The sequence below is a fragment of the Colobus angolensis genome, unplaced genomic scaffold, assembly GCF_000951035.1.
Source record: "Colobus angolensis palliatus isolate OR3802 unplaced genomic scaffold, Cang.pa_1.0 Scaffold119, whole genome shotgun sequence".
Lineage (NCBI taxonomy): Eukaryota > Metazoa > Chordata > Mammalia > Primates > Cercopithecidae > Colobus > Colobus angolensis.
Window position 1 is genome coordinate 2917152 of NW_012113030.1, and position 21494 is coordinate 2938645.

General features: G+C 36.9%; 1 protein-coding gene across 1 annotated transcript in view; it reads left to right on the forward strand.

Annotated features, from left to right (window-relative positions):
* Positions 1 to 21494, forward strand: part of LOC105500932 — a 161676-nt gene that overhangs the window by 57761 nt on the left and 82421 nt on the right. Inside the window, exons 6-7 of the mRNA XM_011926622.1 lie at positions 15868 to 15978; positions 18483 to 18689. Coding sequence (XP_011782012.1) covers positions 15868 to 15978; positions 18483 to 18689 — 318 coding nt within the window. The remainder of the gene's footprint in view (positions 1 to 15867; positions 15979 to 18482; positions 18690 to 21494) is intronic.

Genomic DNA, 21494 nt, shown 5'->3' on the forward strand with positions numbered 1-21494 from the left:
TCCCCCAGCTGTCAAACTACTTGCTTGTCCAGTGTAGCAGGCCCAGAGATTTTGACACAAAGACTGGAAAAGCAAGAATTATGGTCAAATACCACTCTTGAATTATTATACTCTAAAGATAAATATTTATGATAAAACATAAATTGATAAATATATTTATCTAAATAGAGAAACTAGAAAGACCCTAGAAGAAAATCCAGGCAATACCATCAGGACATAGGTATGGGCAAAGATTTCATGATGAAAATGCCAAAAGCAATTGCAACAAAAGCAAATATTGACAAACGGGGTCTAATTAAACTAAACAGCTATTCCACAGCAAAAGAAACTATAATCAGAGTGAACAGATAACCTACAAAATTGGAGAAAATTTTTGCAATCTGTCCATTGATGAAAGTCCAATATCCAGAGCTTGCTAGGAACTTAAATTTACAAGAAAAAAACAAACAACCCCATTAAAAAGTGAGTGAAGGACATGAACAGACACTTCTCAAAAGAAGACATATTTGTGACCAGCAAACATGTGGAAAAGAGCTCAACATTACTGATTATTAGATAAATGAAAATCAGAGCCACAATGAGATACCATCTTATGCCAGTTAGAATGGCTATTATTAAAAAGTCAAAAAACAACAGATGCTGGAGAGGTTGTGGAGAAAAAGCAATGCTTTTACACTGTTGGTGGGAGTGTAAATTAGTTCAACCATTGTGGAAGACAGGGTGGCAATTCCTCAAAGACCTTGAGGCAGAAATACCATTTGACCCAGCAATCCTATTATGGGATATATACCCAAAAGAATATAAATCATTCTACCATAAAGATACATGCATGAAAATGTTCATTGCAGCAGTATTCACAATAGCAAAGACATGGAATCAACCCAAATACCCACCAATGATAGACTGAATAAAGAGAATGTGGTATATGTACACCGTGGAATACTATACAGCGATAAAAAGAATGAGATCATCTCCTTTGCAGGGACATGGATGGAGTTGAAAGCCTTTATCTTCAACAAACTAATGCAGGAACAGAAAACCAAACACCACATGTTGTCACTAATAAGTGGGAGCTGAATGATGAGAACACATCGACACACTGAGGGAGAACAACACACAGTGGGGCTGGTCAGTGGGTATGGGGGGAGGGAGAGCACTAAGAAGAACAGCTAATGGATGCTGGGCTTAATATCTAGGTGATAAGATGATCTGTGCAACAAACCACCATGGCACGTTTACCTATATAACAAACCTGCACGTCCTGCGCATGTACCCATGAACTTAAAATAAAAGTTGAAGGAAAAAAATGATGAATTAGCAAAATTAACCTTCAGCATCTTGAAGAAAAAGGGCTATGTGAGATGAACACAAGCAAGTGTGTTCAGCAGGGCCAAGCAGAGCTTGTGATGAACTGGCTAGTTAATACTTAGGGACTGTACCTCTCCTTAAGACCAGAATCACACTCTTTGTGATGAGATACTCAAACTCCAGGGCTGCACTAGGAACTGAAACTGGCCTTAAACCAACTAAATCAAGCTTGTCCTCTCATGCACATGCCAGAGCCTTGATTTAGCATTACTTCTTTCCCCTCTTCTACCTCCAAAATACAGAGTTTACCCTATAGGAGCTAAACGAATATAGGATCACTAAACAACTTAACACATGAAATGATTCTAAGTGTAAATTTGATTTTAGATCATCCATCTGTATTATACTGCAACTTGCAAAAGCAGTGATTTCGAGTGTTTCAGAGAGTCCTTGGGTCCTGTGGAGGGGTGAGGGCAGGAATGAGTGGGTAGGCTGTGGTCCTTTCAGCAGCCTCCATCGGCCTTCACCTGCTTGCAACATTCCCCATCGATCTACTTTATACACTGGGCTTCCAAGTATGAGTTTACTTGACAGATAGGTCCTACCACTTAAAAAAGGTGAAAGTGGCCAGGCTCAGTGGCCTATACCGTAATCCCGGCACTCTGAGTGGCTGAAGTGTGAGGATCACTTGAGCCCAGAAGTTTGAGACTAGCCTGAGCAACATAGTGAGACTCTGTCTCAAAAAAAAAAAAAAAAAAAAAAAGAAAAAGAAAAAAGATGAAAGCCATGGATGTAAAGTATAGTTTTAATATTCTTAATTTTCCAGTGTCATAGCAGTTTCCCGGAGCAATGCAGGTAGAGTGCCTGGTCAGGCCACTGAGGAGATTCTCTGCTTCTCTCAGAGGGTGGCTCTTTTGTCAAACTGCCCATGAACTCCTTTAGGAGAGAAAGGGATGGGAAGTAAGGAAAGATACCCTAAAAACTTGTTTGCTCAATCTGTGAAATTTATCCCCTTTTTGTAACGTATTACCCATATCCTTTGAGGGGATAGGTGGGGGAAAGACAATTACCCAACCCTGTCCTGGTAATGTCCACAACAATTCAGGGCTCTCAGGGTTCCAAAGTTACACTGTGGGCTGGGACCAGGGATGCATTTTGACTTTGGTGGGCCTCAGGCACTTTTGCCTTTGGGGGCACTTCTTACCATAAAAATACTGAAAAAAAATTTTTATGACTATGTTGGTATAAAAGTAAATATTATCCAGGCTGATTTTATTATTATATATTCATTATTACTATATGTATTTTTCTTCTGATTTTTTATTTTTATTTTTTTAACTCATCCTCCATTATTGGACATTTGTTATATCTAATTTTTTACTTTTATAAACCATGCTGTTTTCTTTTGATTTTAAAAGAAATTAAAAATAAAACAATTTTGTGGGTCCTTAAAATATCACAGGCCCTAGGCGCTATACCTACTGAGTCTACTGGGGAAGTCAACCCTGCTTGGGACAGGGAGATTAGGTTGGGGGAGGAAGACTCCTCTTCATGTCTTAGTGGGACAGTTTTAAGTTAATTGGTTCTTTTGTATTTCACTTATAGTACCCACATACTCATTTTCTGTTTCCCCGCCCCCTGTCCAGCACATTAATATTATGAGTCAGAAGTGAATGTCATGGGGTAGAACTGGAGACAGATCAGAGAGATGGAATCACATCCTTTCCCAGAAGACCAAGGTTTTCATATGGGGCTCTGCTCATCAAGCTTAACTTCTTCGTTGGTTGGGATGTTTTCCCAAGTGACTCTCCATTACTCATGCAAATGAGATTTTGGAAAGTCTGTCCCATCAGACTTTGTCAGACATGCCCAAACATGTTCGAATCCCATTTAGACTCAAGACAGGGCTCCCTATATTTCAAAAACGTTAGGGTTATTTTTATTAATCTTTTCCTTTGATCTGTAAGAATACCTTTAAAAGATGAAGAATGAGAATAAGGGGTGTTTATAAGTAGATATCCTTATTTCCACTGTCTCTGCTTTAAGTTAGGCTCTTATCAGCCTTCACTTGGATACTTACAGTGTCTTCAGGACTAACTTTCAGTTTTTACCCCACTGAAGTTTATTCACCAGACACTAGTATTAATTTATTTTAAAATTTGGCTAGGGCTGGGTACGGTGGCTCATGCCTGTAATCCCTGCATTTTGGGAGGCTGAGGCAGGCAGATCACGAAGTCAGGAGTTCGAGACCAGCCTGGCCAACATAGTGAAACCCCATCTCTACTAAAAATACAAAAATTAGCCGGGCATGGTGGCACACGCCTGTAGTCCTAGCTACTTGGGAGGCTGAGGCAGGAGAATTGCTTGAATCTGGGAGGCAGAGATTGCAGCGAGCTGAGATCGTGCCACTGTACACCAGCCCTGGTGACAGTGTGAGATTTCCTCTTAAGAAAAAAATTTTTTTGGCTGGATACCTCTTGACTGCAGGATATAGTCTAATTCCAAACCATGAATAGCATAGAAAGTTCTTCATAATTTGACCTTACCAGCATTGTTTTTTTTTCTTTTTCCTTCTAATTTATTCACCAGTTGTATCAGTCAGTTAATGCTATGTAACAAACTCTCAAAACTAAGGGCTTAGTACCAAACAATATTATTATAGCTCTCACCTTTGTGGATTGGCTGGAGTCAGCTAATCTAGGCTGGGTTCTATTCTGGCTGGAGACTTTAGCTTGGTCAGCTCTGTTCCATGTGGCACATCGAGACCAGGGACCTCCATGTACTTTTATCCCCCTGGAACTAGTGAATTGACTAGGCATGCACTTCTCATAGTAACAGAAGAAGTTCAAGAGAGCAACCTGCAAGCTGTTGAGTCCTAGGGTAGGAATTGGTGCATCATTACTTTTGGCCCATTTTACTGGCTAAAGCAATAAAATGAATAAATCCAGAGACACATGGTTACATCCAGAGTCAGGAGGCAGGAAAATAAACTTTGCCTCTTGACGGAAAAAAAACTGCAAAATCACATGGCAAAAGGTGTGGATAGAGTGAGACGTGAAAAATTGAGACCGTTAATACAAAATTTACCACACCAGCCATCCACTGAATTTTAAAATTTCCTGAACACACCATGTCTGTTTATGAAAGGGATAATAAGGATTCATTCCAGGTGACTGAGTCATGAGGCACCTTGGAAAGTTTATTATTGCTAAAAGACTGTTGTGGTGTCTCTTGCTTCTTGGTTCTTGACTTCTTTGGTCCTTTCCTCACTGATTCTGTTAATCCAGACAGCCTTTCCATACCTCCTACATAATAAGAGTCTGTTTCTGATGCTTCCAACTGAAAACCTTGACTGAATACCTTGATAACTTGAATAATCTCATTGCTTCTGCCCAAAGATTGTCTTTCTTGAAAAGTGAGAGAAGGGAAATGAAAGAAGTGAATAATGTGGTAAATGTTTCCACAGCTTCGTATAAATGAAATTAATGGATTAATTTCCCTTTTGAACTAGAATCTGGCTGTGAGCAAAACCATGTTAGAGCACCAAATAAGCACACAATCACAGAGCTCATCACTACCCCTTGGAAGTACAGCTGGGGATGAGGAGTGAGGGAGCCAATGTGAAGATGCTTTCCATCCTAACCCTGTTTGAGTACAGTAAGTGGCACATGTGCACCTGTCTCAGGGAAAGAGAAAGGATCTGAAAATCAATCTAAGGAGTGTTTCTCTACTGGCAGTGCTCTTTGTATCCACTGGACACATTTACTTTCTACTTCTCTCTTAAGAACTATTTTAAGGAAGTGCTGCCTTCTATTCTAAATATAATATTCCCCACCTTGCCCCAACTCCTTGGTACAAGTTTACTTTGTGCTTCTCTTATGATATGCATTATTGTTATTTATCTACACATCAATATATATGTTCATCTAGGCTGTGAGTACCTAAGTGATCATAATAGACTTTTGTCTTTCTATTTTTAGTAGGATGGATCAAATGAATGCTGAATTTGTTTTATAAGACTATACACAATCTGGAAGCAAGATTATTTATCTTTTGCTTTTTTATCCTTCACATCTCCTCATATAATTCCTTGGACTTAGTCGTCACTCTATAAATAAATTTTTGTTGAATGATGTAAACAAAAATATGCTTACTCTTGAGGCTCTGAATTTTATTATTGAAGTATTTATTTATGTTATTAAATCCTCTGTGAGATTAGGAGGCTGAAGAGAATGTTCATATGGATTCTTCTGAATATTTATCATTTCCTCTCCCAGATCCATATGAGAAAAATTTGGAAGAGATGGAATTTAGTATGGAGAAGAGATAACTGATGGCTGATTATTAATGCTCTTTCACAGGTGATACGAATCAATCACTCTTCATCTTAATTAGGGAAGGTATATGTATTCTCTAAAATACAACATAGGTTAGATGCTATTAAATATAGATTTCTGTTTGTTAGGGGACTTACAGAGTTTCTCTCGTTGGCTTTGTTTAATAATAGGACAAAGAACTATGTTCTTGGTGTGGGCTTATGACAAGTCCTGCCTCTAGAAAGCTCTTTAATTTTCTGTAATTCCATATTTTTCACAAATACTGTAGCAATGATACATGGAATATGTCTTTCAAAGTTACTGACAATATAGTGAAATGTTAGATGATTAAATATATTTCCTGATATTTGGGATAATTATGTGGGACAAAGGAGGGCATATTAAGTATTACACAGTATGTTTTGTTAACACATGTACTTTGCGTTTTGCGTTTTTCCTAAGGATCTAGTACAAACTACTTCACTTTTTTTTTTTTTTTTTTGAGCCTCCTTCCGTTGTCCAGGCTATAGTGCAGTGGCGTAATGTTGGCTCACTGCAACCTCCACCTCCCAGGTTCAGGTAATTCTGGTGCCTCAGCCTTCTGAGTAGCTGAGATTACAGGCGTCCACCATCATGCACGACTAATTTTTGTATTTTTAGTAGAGATGGGGTTTCACCATATTGGCCAGACAGGTCTCAAACCCCTGACCTCAAGTGATCTGCCTGCCTCAGCCTCCCAAAGTGCTGGGATTACAGGTGTGAGCCACTGTGCTGAGCCAAACTACCTTACTTTTTAATGGGTTTTGTAAAGCAATAGATATCTTTTAAGAAGGCTAAGAACAATTACACAATAATAGGTAATAAGAAACACATACCTAAATAATAAAAATTATGAGATTTTGAGATTTTAGGTTCTTTAGGAAATGCCATGAAATATCTGAAGAGCTAGAGTTTTAGAGCCTTTTAAAAGTTACTTATTTCTATGCAACAAATCACCCCAAAAATTAGCAGCTTGAAACAATGAACATTTATTTCACACAGTTTTTGTGGGTAGGGAATCTAGGAGCAACTTCTCTATGTAATTCTAACCTGTGGGGTTGTGTCAAGATCTTGTCTGGGGCTGCTATCATTTGAAGACTTGATTGAGACTGAGGGATCTGCTCCCAGGATGTCTCAGTCATAAGACTGGCAATTTGTTGCTGGTTGTTGGCAGCAGACCTCCCCATAGGACTGCTTAAACGTTGTTATATGGCAGATGGCTTCCCCTAGAACGAGTCATCTAGAGAGGGCAATGTGGAAGTTGCCATATATATTTTTTTGAAATAGCCACACACTGTAATTTCTGCTATATTTTATTGATTACACAGGTCTGTCCTGTTCATTGAGGAGGTGACCATTCAGGAGGTGGGAATCATTGGGGATCATCTTGGACAATGGTTACTAGAGCCTTTTTGAAATAAGATCTGCAAGTGGTACTACACATGTTTTTGTTGAACGTCAGGATAGGTGAACACATATTAATTTGTTGAATTTTATATTAGTTAGTATTAGTTAACATTTTTGAATGGTTTTACAGTAGGAAACATTTAAGAAAACTAATGGAATTTATTATTTGATTCAGGAACAGCAAAAACAGTGTTTTTGAGATGTAACGTCATTTGAGAAGACATAACAAATATGTTTTCATCCTTCCTCAGTGATATGATTTGGCTCTGTATCTCCACCCAAATCTCATCTTCAATTGTAATCTCACATGTCGAGGGAGTGTCCAGTAATCCCTATGTGTTGAGGAAGGGAAGTGATTGGATTTTGGGGGCTGTTCCCTCATTCTGTTCGTGATAGTGAGTGAATTCTTATGAGATCTGATGGTTTTATCAATGTATTTTTTTCCTGTGTGCTCACACTGTCCCGCTGCCTTGTGAAGAAGGTGCCTGCTTCACCTTCCACCATGATTGTAAGTTTCCTGAGGGCTCCCCAGCCATGCACAACTGTGAGTCAATTAAATCTGTTTACAAATTACCCAGTCTCGGGCAGTTCTTTATAGGAGTGTGAAAACAGACTAATACACTCAGTTTATGTCTTGGGAATTTTAGTTTTATGGAATACTGTTGACTAAATAAACAAAAGAGGCATATGAACTTTCAAAAATCATTGATATAGATGCATAATTATTTTCATGTGGTCTTATATTAAAATACAAGATAAGAACTGCATTTCCCCTTGACCCAGAACCCAGCTCTTCTTCACATTTATTTTTCACTAGCATGACTAAAACTGGTGCATTCTCTGATATTTATACTCTTATCCTCATCTCTCTAAATAAATTAGATTCCTATTGAACTTGGAGCCTGTGCATAATAATTACGCTTGATTAAATTTAGTGCTTTGCATTTTGAAAAACATTATTCCTAGTCTGTTGTTTTCATCTCTCTAACTAACTGAAACTTCTTGAGGGAAATAATCTTGACTTATATTTCTCTTGGATTCCTAGCCCTGGAGTGCTGTGGCACAGTGCTGCTTGCATAGCTCGTCATAACTCACTCAACAGTTGGTATGTAATTCAAAGGGATGTTGTACCTGAAATATCAGATGCTATAACCTAGAATCAGGCATATTAACTTAGATTTCTCCATAGCCTTCTGAAACAAAAAGTCTGGATTTTTTTGTTGTCTTTTCTAGTATGAATGTCAAGGAATAAAGAATGGTGCATTGCTCAACCATAGGCTGTATCATATTCTGGAAATATTTTTTCTGATTGCATTGCATCTGTTTTGGATGACCTGATTTAAACAAGCTTTTCATGAATGCCTCATTTTTTTTTTTTTTTCTAAAAGCACTGTGGTTTTCTTTCATAGGGTAGCTATCAGAGAAGTGATATTATAAAAAGTAGAAATTTTACTTGAAACCCAATAATGTTATGTTTCTGGAACTACTGTAGTTTTTGAACAGGTTTAAGTAATGGTCTATGTTCTGTTAGGACTTTGCGCAAAAGATTCTGTACACATTTAGTTATAGATAGTGCCTGTAGCAATTTTGATGTTTAAATTTATATGGCAGCTGTTCAAATTCCATTTTTTTTTCTTTTTCAAATCACATTTTTAGAGCCAACAGGTCTATGGAATACAGGGTCCAGTCACCCACAACAGTCATATAAATGTTTAATTTAAAGAGTCACAAGGGGTAAGAACGGATGTCAAGCAGCCCTGATACATTCTTGTGCCTGTAAGGAGGATTCCACAGGCCAGCGCCATCAAGGTTTTGCCTGCAGGAAGCAAGAGAAAGTTAATGCAGATCAGGACAGTTTCTCAAGAAAGTAACCTGTGTGGACAAATGTTGTTTAGGGCCATACAATGCCTTTTCTTTCCTTCTTTCTAAACCTTGAGCTTTACAGTAAGTTATCTAAAGGCAGTGCAGCTTAACTAAGTGCTGATGAAATCATAAAAGGGTATATTTTAGAAACACTCTTTTGGCCCATGCTATTTGGGCCAGTGTCATTTGGGGAGAACCTGGATTGCATGACGAAGAGTAGAGGGCAGCTGCTCTCTCTACTCATTCTTTTAATGATGATTGAGAAAATACTGGGTCTGCCTAACAGGCCACAGGAACACTGCTGCTTCTGTTGCTGTCCATCTGCTTGAAGCAGTTTAGGGGAAAGACCATGTGGTCTGTTTGTTTTGAATACTAAACAGCACCCTTTAAGCCTCAAAGCTTTGGTTTCAGTGTCTGTGAAATTTGGGCGTCCTTCAGGTTTTATTGATCCTTCAAGGTCCTTCCAGCTTGGACATTTTGGATTCTGTTACATGCTTTAGGTGGAAATTGCTCTATGAAACACATTAAAAAAATGTATCCAGGATTGTGAAGCTGGACCGCTTAGAGCTTTATAAATTTTCAGTTGTTTGTGGAGTTAAAAAAATTTGTTTAACACTTTGGCAGACTTGTGGAGAGTGTAGAAATAAACTACTAGTTACAGTTTATAACTCAGGGAGAACGGTAGAATTAATGCACGTTAAACAAAATACTAATTGTATTACTTGAAATTTTTCCTTTTTAAATTTTTTCTTAGTCCAACATCCAAATTTTCTGATTCAAGTCAATTTTTATGTCTCAGTCAATTGTTTTTTGTTTTCCTCACATTTCCTAAGGCACTGTTTTGCTAGTTTATAATTTTTGTTACTTTTAGGATTTTGTTCCTTGTCTCATTTTCTAAATTTCTGAGTTTGGTTTTGATAAATTGATTTTCTGTCTGAATGACTCTACAGATTATTTTGGGAATTTTAGGTATATAGTAGTACCTCTTCAAGTAACAGTTATGTGGTTAGCTCATTTCTTATAATTATGTTCTTTTCTGGTTCATGTCTAGAATTTCCAGTATAATGTCAAATTATGATGGTGCCAATAGGGATCCTTATTTTGCTTTTTATTTTAACATGAACAAAAACTATAATTATGTATAAGACACTTTCTGTTTGCATGTATTATATCATTTGATCCTCATAATAAGCATATGAGGTATGTGCTAATATTATTCCCATTTTACAAAATTGAGAGTTTGAGTAATTTGCTTGAGAATGTCCTAAAGTGACCGAGTCAAGATTTGAAACCAAAGCCTGAGCATGTGTGCTCAACCACGTTATCATTCCACCTTCCATGTGATTTTCACTTGAGAGTACCATGAAGATCATTGTATGTTTGTACATTTGACTTATAAATTAATGGATTTCCTAATGTTGAATAAATCGCACTATTTTTACTCTTACCTGTTACCTCTACATCCATTTGTGTTTCTTTGCTATTAAACTTTAGATCCAACATTAACAAAATTATTGCTGTCAATAAAACATTTTTTTACATTACATGTCTTTTTTTTTTTTTTTTTTTTGAGATGGAGTCTCGCTCTGTTACCAGGCTGGAGTGCAATGGCGAGAGATCTTGGCTCACTGCAACCTCTGCCTCCCTACGTGTCTTTTTTAAATGTCAAGTGTGAAGTTTATTTCTCTGGCTTTACTAGACTATAGACAAACAAAAATAAATCCTTATGTCATTGGGCAATGTAGTAACTATCACGTATAAATTTTACTGCTATATTAGTTAAAAATGTCTAAGGAGCAGGGAAATGACATTTGTTGTGTACCTACTATTTTCAAGTGCTTATCATATCCAATTACTTTTTTTTTACACTGAGGTGAATTAACATAATGTAAAACTAACCATCTTACAGTACACAATTCGGTGGCATCAACATTTCCAATATTGAGCAGCCATCACCTTCATTTAGTTTCAAAACCATTTCATCCTTCCAAAAGGATACACTACACACATTAAGCAGTCATTCGCCATTCTCCATACCCCTCAGGCCCTGGCAACAACAATTTGGCTTTGTTCTCTATAGATGTACGTATTCTGGATGTTTCATATAAATGGAATCATACAATTTATGAGCTGTGGTGTCTAGCTTCTTTCAATTATCATAATGTTTTCAAGATTCATCCAACATCATGGCATACATCAGTACTTCATTACTTTTGTTGGTTGAATGGTATTCTGTTGTATGGGTATACCAAATTTTGTTCATTCATCCGTGAATGGACATTTGGCTTGTTTCCACCTTTTGGCTGTTGTGAATAGTGCTGCTATAGCGTAGATGTACAAATATCTATTGAAAGATCTGCCTTCAGTTTTTTTGGGCATATTTCTAAAAGGGAAATTGCTGGGTCAATTGGTAATAGTATGCAAGTTTTTGAGGAACCTCCAAACCTTTCCACAGTGGCTGCACCATTTTACATTCCCGGTAGCAGCATACAAGGATTCTAGTTTCTCTGCATCCTGGTCAAGTCTTGTTATTTTCTTTTTCTTTCTTTTTTTTTATTGTAGCCATCCTGGTGAGTATAAAGTGGTATCTCATGGTGATTTTGATTTGCTTTTCCCTGATTATTTGTGTTGGTCATCTTTTCATGTGCTTGTTGGCTTTTGTATATCTTCTTTGGAGAAATGTCAAAAATACTTTGCCCATTTTTTGACTATATAGAAATGAAAATTTGTTGTCTATCTCCTGTGATTATATCCTCACTTTCGCCAAATAATTCACAGAGTTTTATAATTCACAACAGAGAACTAGTGCTGTGACTTCCAGAATATTCTTCTTGTATGTTAGTGTCAAAACTCTTTCAAAGGAAAGAATACTAGACAATTTTCTGTTGCATGGTGATATTAATGACAGTGATTCTGAGACTAAAAAACTTGCTTTTCTTGTTTGGGAAATGCTTAATTGAGAAATGCCAAAGTTGTTGACACTAAAGAATGATTAGTTAGAGGATCATGGTCAGAGATAGTGGTGGCCAGGACACTTACGACTAGTAGGAAGAGGGAGGGAGTGAAATTCTTAAGCTGAATAATCAGGGTATTTCCTTTGAAGCTTCTTTCTATTGTTTTTTTCTGCTTTAAAAACTGCTTGTGTTATTGCCAAAGAGTATTATTAACTTCAAAGCCAGGAGTCCATTGCCCATTTTTAATTTTTTTGGTCTTTTTGTTGACTTCTAAGACTTCCTTACATATTCCTAATATTAGGCCCTTGTCAGGCAAATGATTTACAAATATTTTCTCCCATTCAATGGGTTGCATTTTTACTTTCTTCATAGTGTCCTCGATGCACAGAAGTTTTAAATTTGGTAAAATCCAATTTGTCTATTTTTTCTTTGGTTGCTTATGTTTTTGTTGTTATATCTAAGAAGCTATTGCCAAATCCAAGGTCATGAAGATTTATTCATATGTTTTCTTCTAAGAATCTTACAGTTTATAGGTCTTACATTCAGGTATTTGACCCATTTTGAGTTAATTTTTATATATCATATGAGATAGGGGGCCAACTTTATTTTTTTTGCATGTTGATATCCAGTTGCCCCATCACCATTTGAAGAGTATATTTGTATTCCATTGACTGTTTTTGGCACCTTTGTCAGAAGTTGATTGACCATGGGTTGGATGAGTTTATTTTTGGACTCTCACATTTATTCCATTGATCTAGATGTCTATCCTTATGTTAGTATCACGTGTTTTGATTGTTGTAGTTTGATAGTAAATTTTGAAATAGGTAAGTGTGAGTCCTCCAGTTTTATTTTTCCTTTTCAAGATTGTTTTGCCTATTCAGGGGAACTTTCAATTCCATTGACTTTTAGGATCAGTTTTTCTAGTTTTGAAGAAAAGGCCCTTGGGTTTTTGATAGGGATTGCAAAGAATCTGTAGATAGCTTTGGGGAGTCTTCCCATCTTAACAATATTAAGTCTTTCAATCCATGGACATGGATGCCTTTCCTTTCATTTAGGACTTCTTTAGTTTCTTTCAGGAATATTTTATACAAGTCTTGTGCTTTTTTGGTTGAATTTATTTCTAAGTATTTTATTCTCATTTATGGCATTTTAAATGGAATTGTTTTCTTAATTTTGTTTGTAGATTGTTCATTGTTTGGAAATAAAACCTATTTTTATATAATTTCCCTGTACCCTACAACTTTAGTGAATTAGTTTATTAGCTCTAGTAGGTTTTTTGTATTCTTTATCATTTTCTGTATAATGTGTAATCATATTCATTTACAAATAAAGATTTTTTTAGGATTACTGGTTTTTATTATTCTGATGACAGTGAACTTTGGGCAGTGTTCTTTGTGTGTTTCTGCTCAGAGGTCATTGAACTTTGGGGGTTTGTAGTTGTCATGATATTTGGAAAATTTTTGGCCATTTGTGTGTGAATGTTTTCAGTCATTCTCCATATCCCTTTCTGGAGCTCCAATTAAATATATGTTCGACTGAGTATTTGTTCATTTTATTTTAGTTTTCTTTCTCTCTGTGGTTCGTTTGGCATGGTTACTGTTGATAAGCCTTCAGGTTAACTGACATTTTCTTCTGCAATGTCTTTCTCTTCTGTTAATGCCACTCAGTGAGAATTTTATTTTAGATGATGTATGTTCTATCTATAGATGTCACATTTAATTCTGCTTCTTAAGTTTGCTCCTCTTTATGCTTACATTTTTATTTAATGTTGAACACTTCTAATATTTATATTAGAAGTTTAAGATCCTTATTTGCTAATTCCAAAATGTATGTCATTTCTGGGTCTTTTTGTATGATTTTCTTCCTGGTTATGTATCACATATTTGTGCTTCTTCATGTGACCAGCAACTTCTGATTGGATGTTGGACATTATGAATTTTACATTGGGTTTTGTTGACTTCCTTTAAAGAGTGTTAGAGTTTGTTATGACAGGCAGTTAAGTTACTTGAAGAGCAGCTTGATTTTTTTCAAGAATTATTTTAAAGCACTGTTAACATCCACAGAAGTCTTTACTCAAGGGTTAATTTAGCATTACTACTAATGGATGATCCTTTTGGCCTTTATAATGAATGTACCACGTATCTTGCATGTCTGGTGGGAGACCTAATGAATCCCAACCTTGTGTGAGCTCTGAGAATTGTGGCTTACAGCTCCTTCGTAATTGTTTTCTTCCTTGGCAGGGTTTCTTTGTCTAGCCTCATGGGTTTCCCCATTGCATGGGCAGACTTTCAGCCAAAGACTCAAGGACCCTCTGCCGGTTTCTGGAGCTCTTTGTCTGTGCAGTGCCCTCATCTCCACACTGTTCCTTACAAATTCTAGCCCCTTTGTCCTCCTCTCATCTGATTTCTGTCTCTTCAATTTAGTGAGATACTTGGGCTCTATTTGGTTTCTGCCTTTTTGTGCCATGTTCTGGAAATTGTGTCAGGCAGAAATCAGGTTATTGTAACTCTTACTTTGTTTCCATTCTCTGTCATCACAGTTCTGCACTGCCTGTTGTCAAATCCTAAAATAGTTGCTGTAATATTTTGTCCAGTTTTATAGTTATTTATAACAAGAGGACAGAAGTAGAAGCCAATGGCCTGAATTAGATCCTTTTAATAAAGCAAATAAAAAGTAGAAAAATAAGAGTTTTAAGGTACAATGGGAGTTTGAATCTTGCTGTTGACATTACTAAAAGGCTAGAAGAAAAGGGGACCTTAAAAATTCATGTAGGCCAGGCACAGTGTCTCATGCCTGTGTAATCCCAGCACTTTGGGAGACCAAGGAGGAAGGATTCCTTAAGACCATGAGGTCAAGATCAGCCTGGGCAATGTAGAGATACCCCATCTCTACAATAAAACAAAAACATTAGTTGAGTGTTGTGGCATGCACTTGTAGTCCATGCCACTCAGGAGGCTGAGGTGAGAGGAACGCTTGAACCCAGGAGTTTGAGGTTACAGGGAGCTATGATTGCACCACTGCATTCCAGCATGGGTGACAGAGCAAGTCTCTGTTTCAAAAAAAAGTCATGTTACTGAATGCCTATTTAAAAAGTATTAAGACTGAGGGGAAGGAAAGCAAAATAATGTGCCTGTTGATGCTTGATTTTTGGCTTTACAGTTTGGATGGACAGAACCTGGGTCTCTTTATACCTAGATCATTGTTAGTAATTGGAGTGTACTATCTTCTTGCCATTTCAACTGAGTAGAGAGTATATCATTGCAATTGTCACTAACTATGGTAAAAATGATATTAACAGTCCATCTGGTGAGGTTTTAAGCATATTCTTTCTTGCCCTTGGTTGTATTAAATTTTAGTTTTGATTTTATCTTTCTTGTGCAGTGTTTTATAGAATCTGACTTAATAGCATTATTTTATAGCATCTGACTTAATATTACCTATCTTGTTAAATCTAAAAATATATTTATAGAGATCAGCAAAAAGCCATGAAATTGAAAACATAGATAAAAATATTTATTTATTTATTTATTTATTTTTTAAACAGAGTTTCCCTCTTGTTGTCTAGGCTGTAGTGCAATGGCATGATCTCAGCTCACTGCAACCTCTTCCTGCTGGGTTCAAGTAATTCTCCTGCCTCAGCCTCCCAAGTAGCTGGGATTACAGACATGTGCCACCATGCCTGGCTAATTTTGTATTTTTAGTAGAGATAGGGGTTTTACTATGTTGGTCAGACTTGTCTCCAATTCCTGACCTCAGGTGATCCACCCACCTTGGCCTCTCAAAGTGGTGGGATTACAGACATGAGCCACCACACCCTGCCGTGATTGTTTTTCTTTATTTATTTACCATGTGTTATTGACTACTTTATATGTCTCTATTTCTCATTTACTACCTGAATTGACTAGCATTTTAGTATAATGAATAATGTGCCTCAATGATTTAAAAAATTTGCATCACGTTGTTTCCTTTTCTTATTCAAGGATATTTCTTTAATGGGAAAAATGTACCTCAAAACATCAAGTATGCAAGCAGAAGCACCTGAGATACAAGCAGAGCATAGATTCCAGATGGGTGCTGAGGAATCACAAACGGTAAGGTCTTTAATAAAACTCCTCCTTGCTTCTGTTAAAGTAACAGCATGCTTTCTGTTGCTTGAATGTTTATATAGAGAGTTAAAAAATTTCTCTGATGTATTTTAGAAGTGTGTTTACCTGTGAGAACATCTAACTCGATACCACACTGGGAGTCTTGGCCATATTGGCTCACTGTTGCTGGCTAACATGGACCTTCTGAGCTAAGGCCCCAAACTCATTTTAGAAGGGGAAGATTTTAACAATTCTGATTTAGAGACATTTATATCTAGAAGGTAGTTGGATAATTAATTAAAAATTGTTAGCTTCTAAGAAAGCATTACTTTTGTCTGTATTCAGCTAGAAGAATTGTTAAAAGCATTGCAAGGGGAGAATTTGGTTGAGAAATGTGGACAGTTGGTGACAGAAATTTGTTGTGGAAATAAATCTTTCTTTTCATCCATCATTGGTAAAATAACCATTGGATTCAAAGCAATCTGGAACATATTCCTTGCGAATGGAAAGTATCTCCCGGTGTATAGAAACTCACATTTACATAGAAAAGTGACAACCTGATGGTCAGTTCCTCTACAAAGAATTCATAAAATGTTACCATTAAATTACAAGCTCCTTTGGTTCCTGAAAATATGACCCCTGCATACATAAAATTGTGATCATATTTCATTTTTAGGTTAGCATATCATGTTCAGAAAGTGCAGGGAATTTTTTCTTTTGACAAAAACTATGAATCCTGTAATGTTAGAGTTACCTCAAATGGTTGAACTCCTAGAGTTTGAGATGCTTTCAGGCCATATCTTTTTTTCCTTTGTATTCTTATCACTAGCCTCATGACCCAGCATGAGATGGTACTAGTAGCCCTTTGTAATAGTCTGTGAATATATCAATTAGGAAGCCTTACCATGTATGCTGTGGACTTAAGACTGACATCTAGGGTAGCTGCCTCTAGTTGACTCTGTTTACAAACAGATATCAAACCTTCTGACCTCGACGCCTCTAACAGGTATAGTAAACTGAAAACGCAATACCAGTTAGGTTTAGCAAAATAGAAATCTTCATTAATAGAATAAACTTAATACCATTCACTATATTCATGTAAAGTATAAGGAAAGATACCATTTTGAAGGAAACTGTGAAAAAGGCCAACAATCAGATATCTTAGATACCATCTTGATTATTTAAAATAAAGAGTTAAACAAAAATATTAATTTATTTGTAATTCTGCTGGAACCATTCCCTAAGCATTGACATTTACAGGCAATCACTGGACCTCTTCTGGCCTCTGGCTTTTTATAAGGAAGCTAACCCACTTCTCTAGAGGTAAAATACTTTTCGACTTGGTACCTGGTCATGAACGCTTCCATCCATCTCTCCTGCCCTCAGACATCAGACTCCATCTTCTTTGGCCTTTGGACTCTTGGACTTACTCTAGTGGTTTGCCGGGGGCTTTTGGGCCTTTGGCCATGGACTGAAATCTGCCTTGTCGGCTTCCCTACCTTTGAAGATTTTGGACTTGGACTGAGTCACTATTGGCTTCATTCTTCCTCAGCTTGCAGAGGACACGCACAAAAACTAAATACAAAAAGATATATCCCTTGTAAAGGTGTGAGTCAAGCCAATGGAACGGCTGAATGGCTCCCTGCTAAATATTCAAATGTCCCCTACCCTCTTGCAGTTAGATGGGGTCATGTAGCTGTTTGTGGCCAATGGGGTGTGAAGGAAAGTGATATGGTCACTGTTCTGTGGTGACCATAAAAGCTGTGTTTTGGTGTGAAGGAACTACAACCTGGAAGCGGCCTAGATGGCTGAGCTACCATAAGAAGTATGCCTGCCCTAAAGAGCCAGTTTGATTTGTAGTGAACACACTGCTCCAGTGTGTGGAACCACTGTTTTTTTTTTTGGGGGGGTGGTGGTTGGGCGTAGTCTATCCTGATGACCAGTGGCAAAAATGAAGCTAAAAAAGTTTAAGTACCTTGGCTAAGGTCAAACATCTATTAATTAACAGATCCCGGATTTGAATTCAGTTCCATTTGGTTAAAAACATGTTCTTAATCTTTCCATAACACCATCCAGTAGCTTTATAAAAACATGAGCTCCTGCTTGATGACGTGTGATATGGAAAAAAAAAAGAACCAACCTGAGCTCAAGATTAAAGTTCTATTTTACAAAATTAAATTTCTTTGTCTAGCTGTACCTTCTTGCATAATAAAGAAAATTTCATAGTATTTGGTATTGTATGCCATCTTTTACCCATAACAACTCTGGGGTAGCTGTAGTTTTGAGACAAAGGCTGAGGAAAATAATTTGCCAGCGTTCACATTTTTCTTAAGTCAATTTGAGCTTCTCTTTCTAAAGCTTCAGAGGAAACTTATCACCTGTGCTTAGTTTCAAGCATGCATTTTCATAATCATCTTGTTGTCAGATAGAAACTGTTTCATCACTGAAAAGCCTAGAAGGACCAATTAAAAAAAAAAAAAGCATTCTCGCACATTTACTTTTTCCAACAGAGTATGCATAAGGAACTTCCTGAAGCCATGTCAAGTATTCTCCAGATTGAACAAGAGGATATAGAATGGGGAACCTCAGAAGTAGAAAGCACAGTATTTAAACCTCAGGAAATTTCACAAGTTCAGCCAGCAGAGGAATTAAGTAAACCTTTGGAAGATGGACAGCCCACAAGTGATTCAAAAGAAGCCAAGCGGGTGTCTTTAACGGTAAGAAACTATTTATGTTGGAAACACCTAAGAGTTATGAGAATTGAGGATGTGCAGGTGTGAAGAATTGGCCCAGGCAAGGACCAAGGTATGGGGCTGGGGGCTGGGGGTGGGGGGAATGGTGTGTTCACTCTGAAAAGGGGGCCTCAGAAGTGCAAGTTGTCCACTTAGGAAAAGAGGACATGTTTTTTGAGGGGTTTCTAGTGTCAACCCTAATTGCAACTCTGGGGAAAGAAAACAGATTTTCAAGGAGGGAAGGAATTTTTTGGTCTTTTAGAAATTGGCCAAGAATCTTCTAGTTACCATCTCGAGGAAGTCAGGAATTGTAGTCCAAGAAATAGAACTTGGTGAACTTTATAGCTTTTATAACTTTACCTCATTTAGGTTCATACTAACCCCTGGGTCTTTTTCTACTGTGAGAATGTTTACAAGATTCATTTTATCTATTGTTTACATAATTTTTTGTCATATTTGCGTATCACCCTGCCTTTACAGTAGGGTTTAAGTTTCCTCTTATCCATGGCTTTACTTTCCGAGGTTTTAGTTAGCTGTGGTCAACTGCAGTGTGGAAATAGGTGAATATACGTAGGACAGTAAGATATTTAGAGAGAGAGAGAGAGACCATAATTCACATAACTTTTATTACAGTATGTTATAATTGTTCTATTGTATTTTTAGTTATTGTGTTAATCTTATACTGTGCTTAATTTATAAATTAAACTTTATCTTCAATACGTATGTATGGGAAAGAGCATAGTATATATAGGGTTCAGTACTATCCCAGGTTTCAAGCATCCGCTGGGGTTTGGAACATATGCCTCACAGATAAGGGAGGATTGTTGTATTAATTATTTTCGTTAATGTGAGTCACTTTTTTTACTTAAATAAATTTATTTAAAAATAGATATATTATTAGCATTAAAAAAAGGCCCTTTTCCTTGAACCACAGCATATCATCTTGATTATCAACAGAAATCCTCTCCCAAACTGATTCAGATGGATGCCCCTTCTTGGGTAAACAGCCTTTCTGGTCAGTTCTTCTACTTCTGGGCCTCCCCTCCCACCAATGATTATGTTCCTACTACAGTTCACTGAAGTCAACTGGCAATTACTCGTTCTTCAATTTTTGCTGGAGACTCCCAATTCTGAAACCTGGGATTTGTCTGTGGCCTTCCTCTTCCCTTGCTGTTTACATATAAATCAATCTCCAAGGCTTGGAGTTTCCCAAATGTTATTGCTTCTATATTTTTCTTCTCTTTTCTAGTTACCCCATCCTAGTCTGGGTCCTGGTGACCTTATGTCTGAATTAATGCAGTGGTTATTCTTCATTTCTCAAGCCCTGTTTTCTCAGGTTTATCCTGCATGACACTAGCCTATTGGTCTTCCACGAATAACAGGTAATAAGGAAGATCCACAAGTAATAGTTGACCAGAGGAAATACCCTACTGCTTCCAGGGACAAGGGTCTTATCCTGAGGTTGGTGACTGACCCCATCAGTCATGCTCTTTACAAAGCATGCATTTGGATGTTTCTAAGAAGCATTCTAGGAAGAATGTTTTGATCAGAGTGACTGGTGAATGGATTAAAAAGACTCTAAATTGAAATGAGAAATATTTCAAGGGGAGGAGAAGAGAATGTCTAGTAAAATATTATGCCTTATTGTTGTGGGATATTGTGGTACCCTTCAGAAATGCCACAAAATAGCACTGAACTATTCTCACCAAGTCTTCACTAAGAATCATATGTTTATTTATTCGTGTTAACATCTCAAGATTAATTGTTATCCATGAACTTTACACTGTATGTGGACATTTGAGTCCATAAGAGTAGTTTCTAGCATTTCTGCTCAAAATGCTAGCAGAATAAGGAACAATGTACTCCAGCAAGCCTGGCCAGGTTGAGGATTAAGCGGACAAGAAGACCTTTTCTGACATGATTAAACAGAAGCAGCACAGAGGTGTGATAAAGGAACAGTGCAGGACTTGAATTGCCCAGATACATGCTGGAAGGTTTTGTTCAGCAGAAAAAGTAGAGAATTTGATCAATCTTTACCTGATTGGCCATTTCTACTCTTAGAAGCTCATTAGTATAATGAAGGTAATTAGTATTTTTGTCTAAATCATGACGAACAAAAGAAAGTTAGATAGAAATAATAGTGATTCTGTGAAGAAATAACTGACACAAAGCCAATAATAGGATGTTTGAACATTTTAGAAAATGTCAGTAAAAGTCTATTAAAAATATTTATATGATCTCATGACCTGATATTATAAATTGAAGGAAGTTTAACAGGTATGGGGATGCCCTAAATCCCCCAAATTCTCACAGAACATGTATGAGTAATCTATTGCATTTAGAGTTTTAAAAATATTAATAGAAATGCATATCCATATAAAAATATAAAGGGGGCATGTTGCTATAAAATTGTACCAAGAAAGTCGAGATCCAGAATGGGTTTAGTCCTATGAATAATGTTAAGAACAAAAACAAGTGTTTTTGATGTTAGTTTTGGAGCAAAGAGAGGGGGAATAAAAAGAAAGATAACTCTGTCATTTGGATGAATAGTGTGATGACAAGAGATGACAGAGCTGCCTTAATTTATTTTTGGAAAAAGGTTGAGGTTTTAAATAAACAGAAGTATAACAGAGAAAAGGAAGCTGATAAACTTATGCTTTGTGTCTTCTAATTCTGACAGGGAGAATGATCTTTAGTTTAGAAAGAAGAATTCATAATAGAAACTTAAAGTCCAAGATTTGTAAAAGATTTTAAGAGTTAACTTGGACATCTGAGTCTGTTGGATGGCTC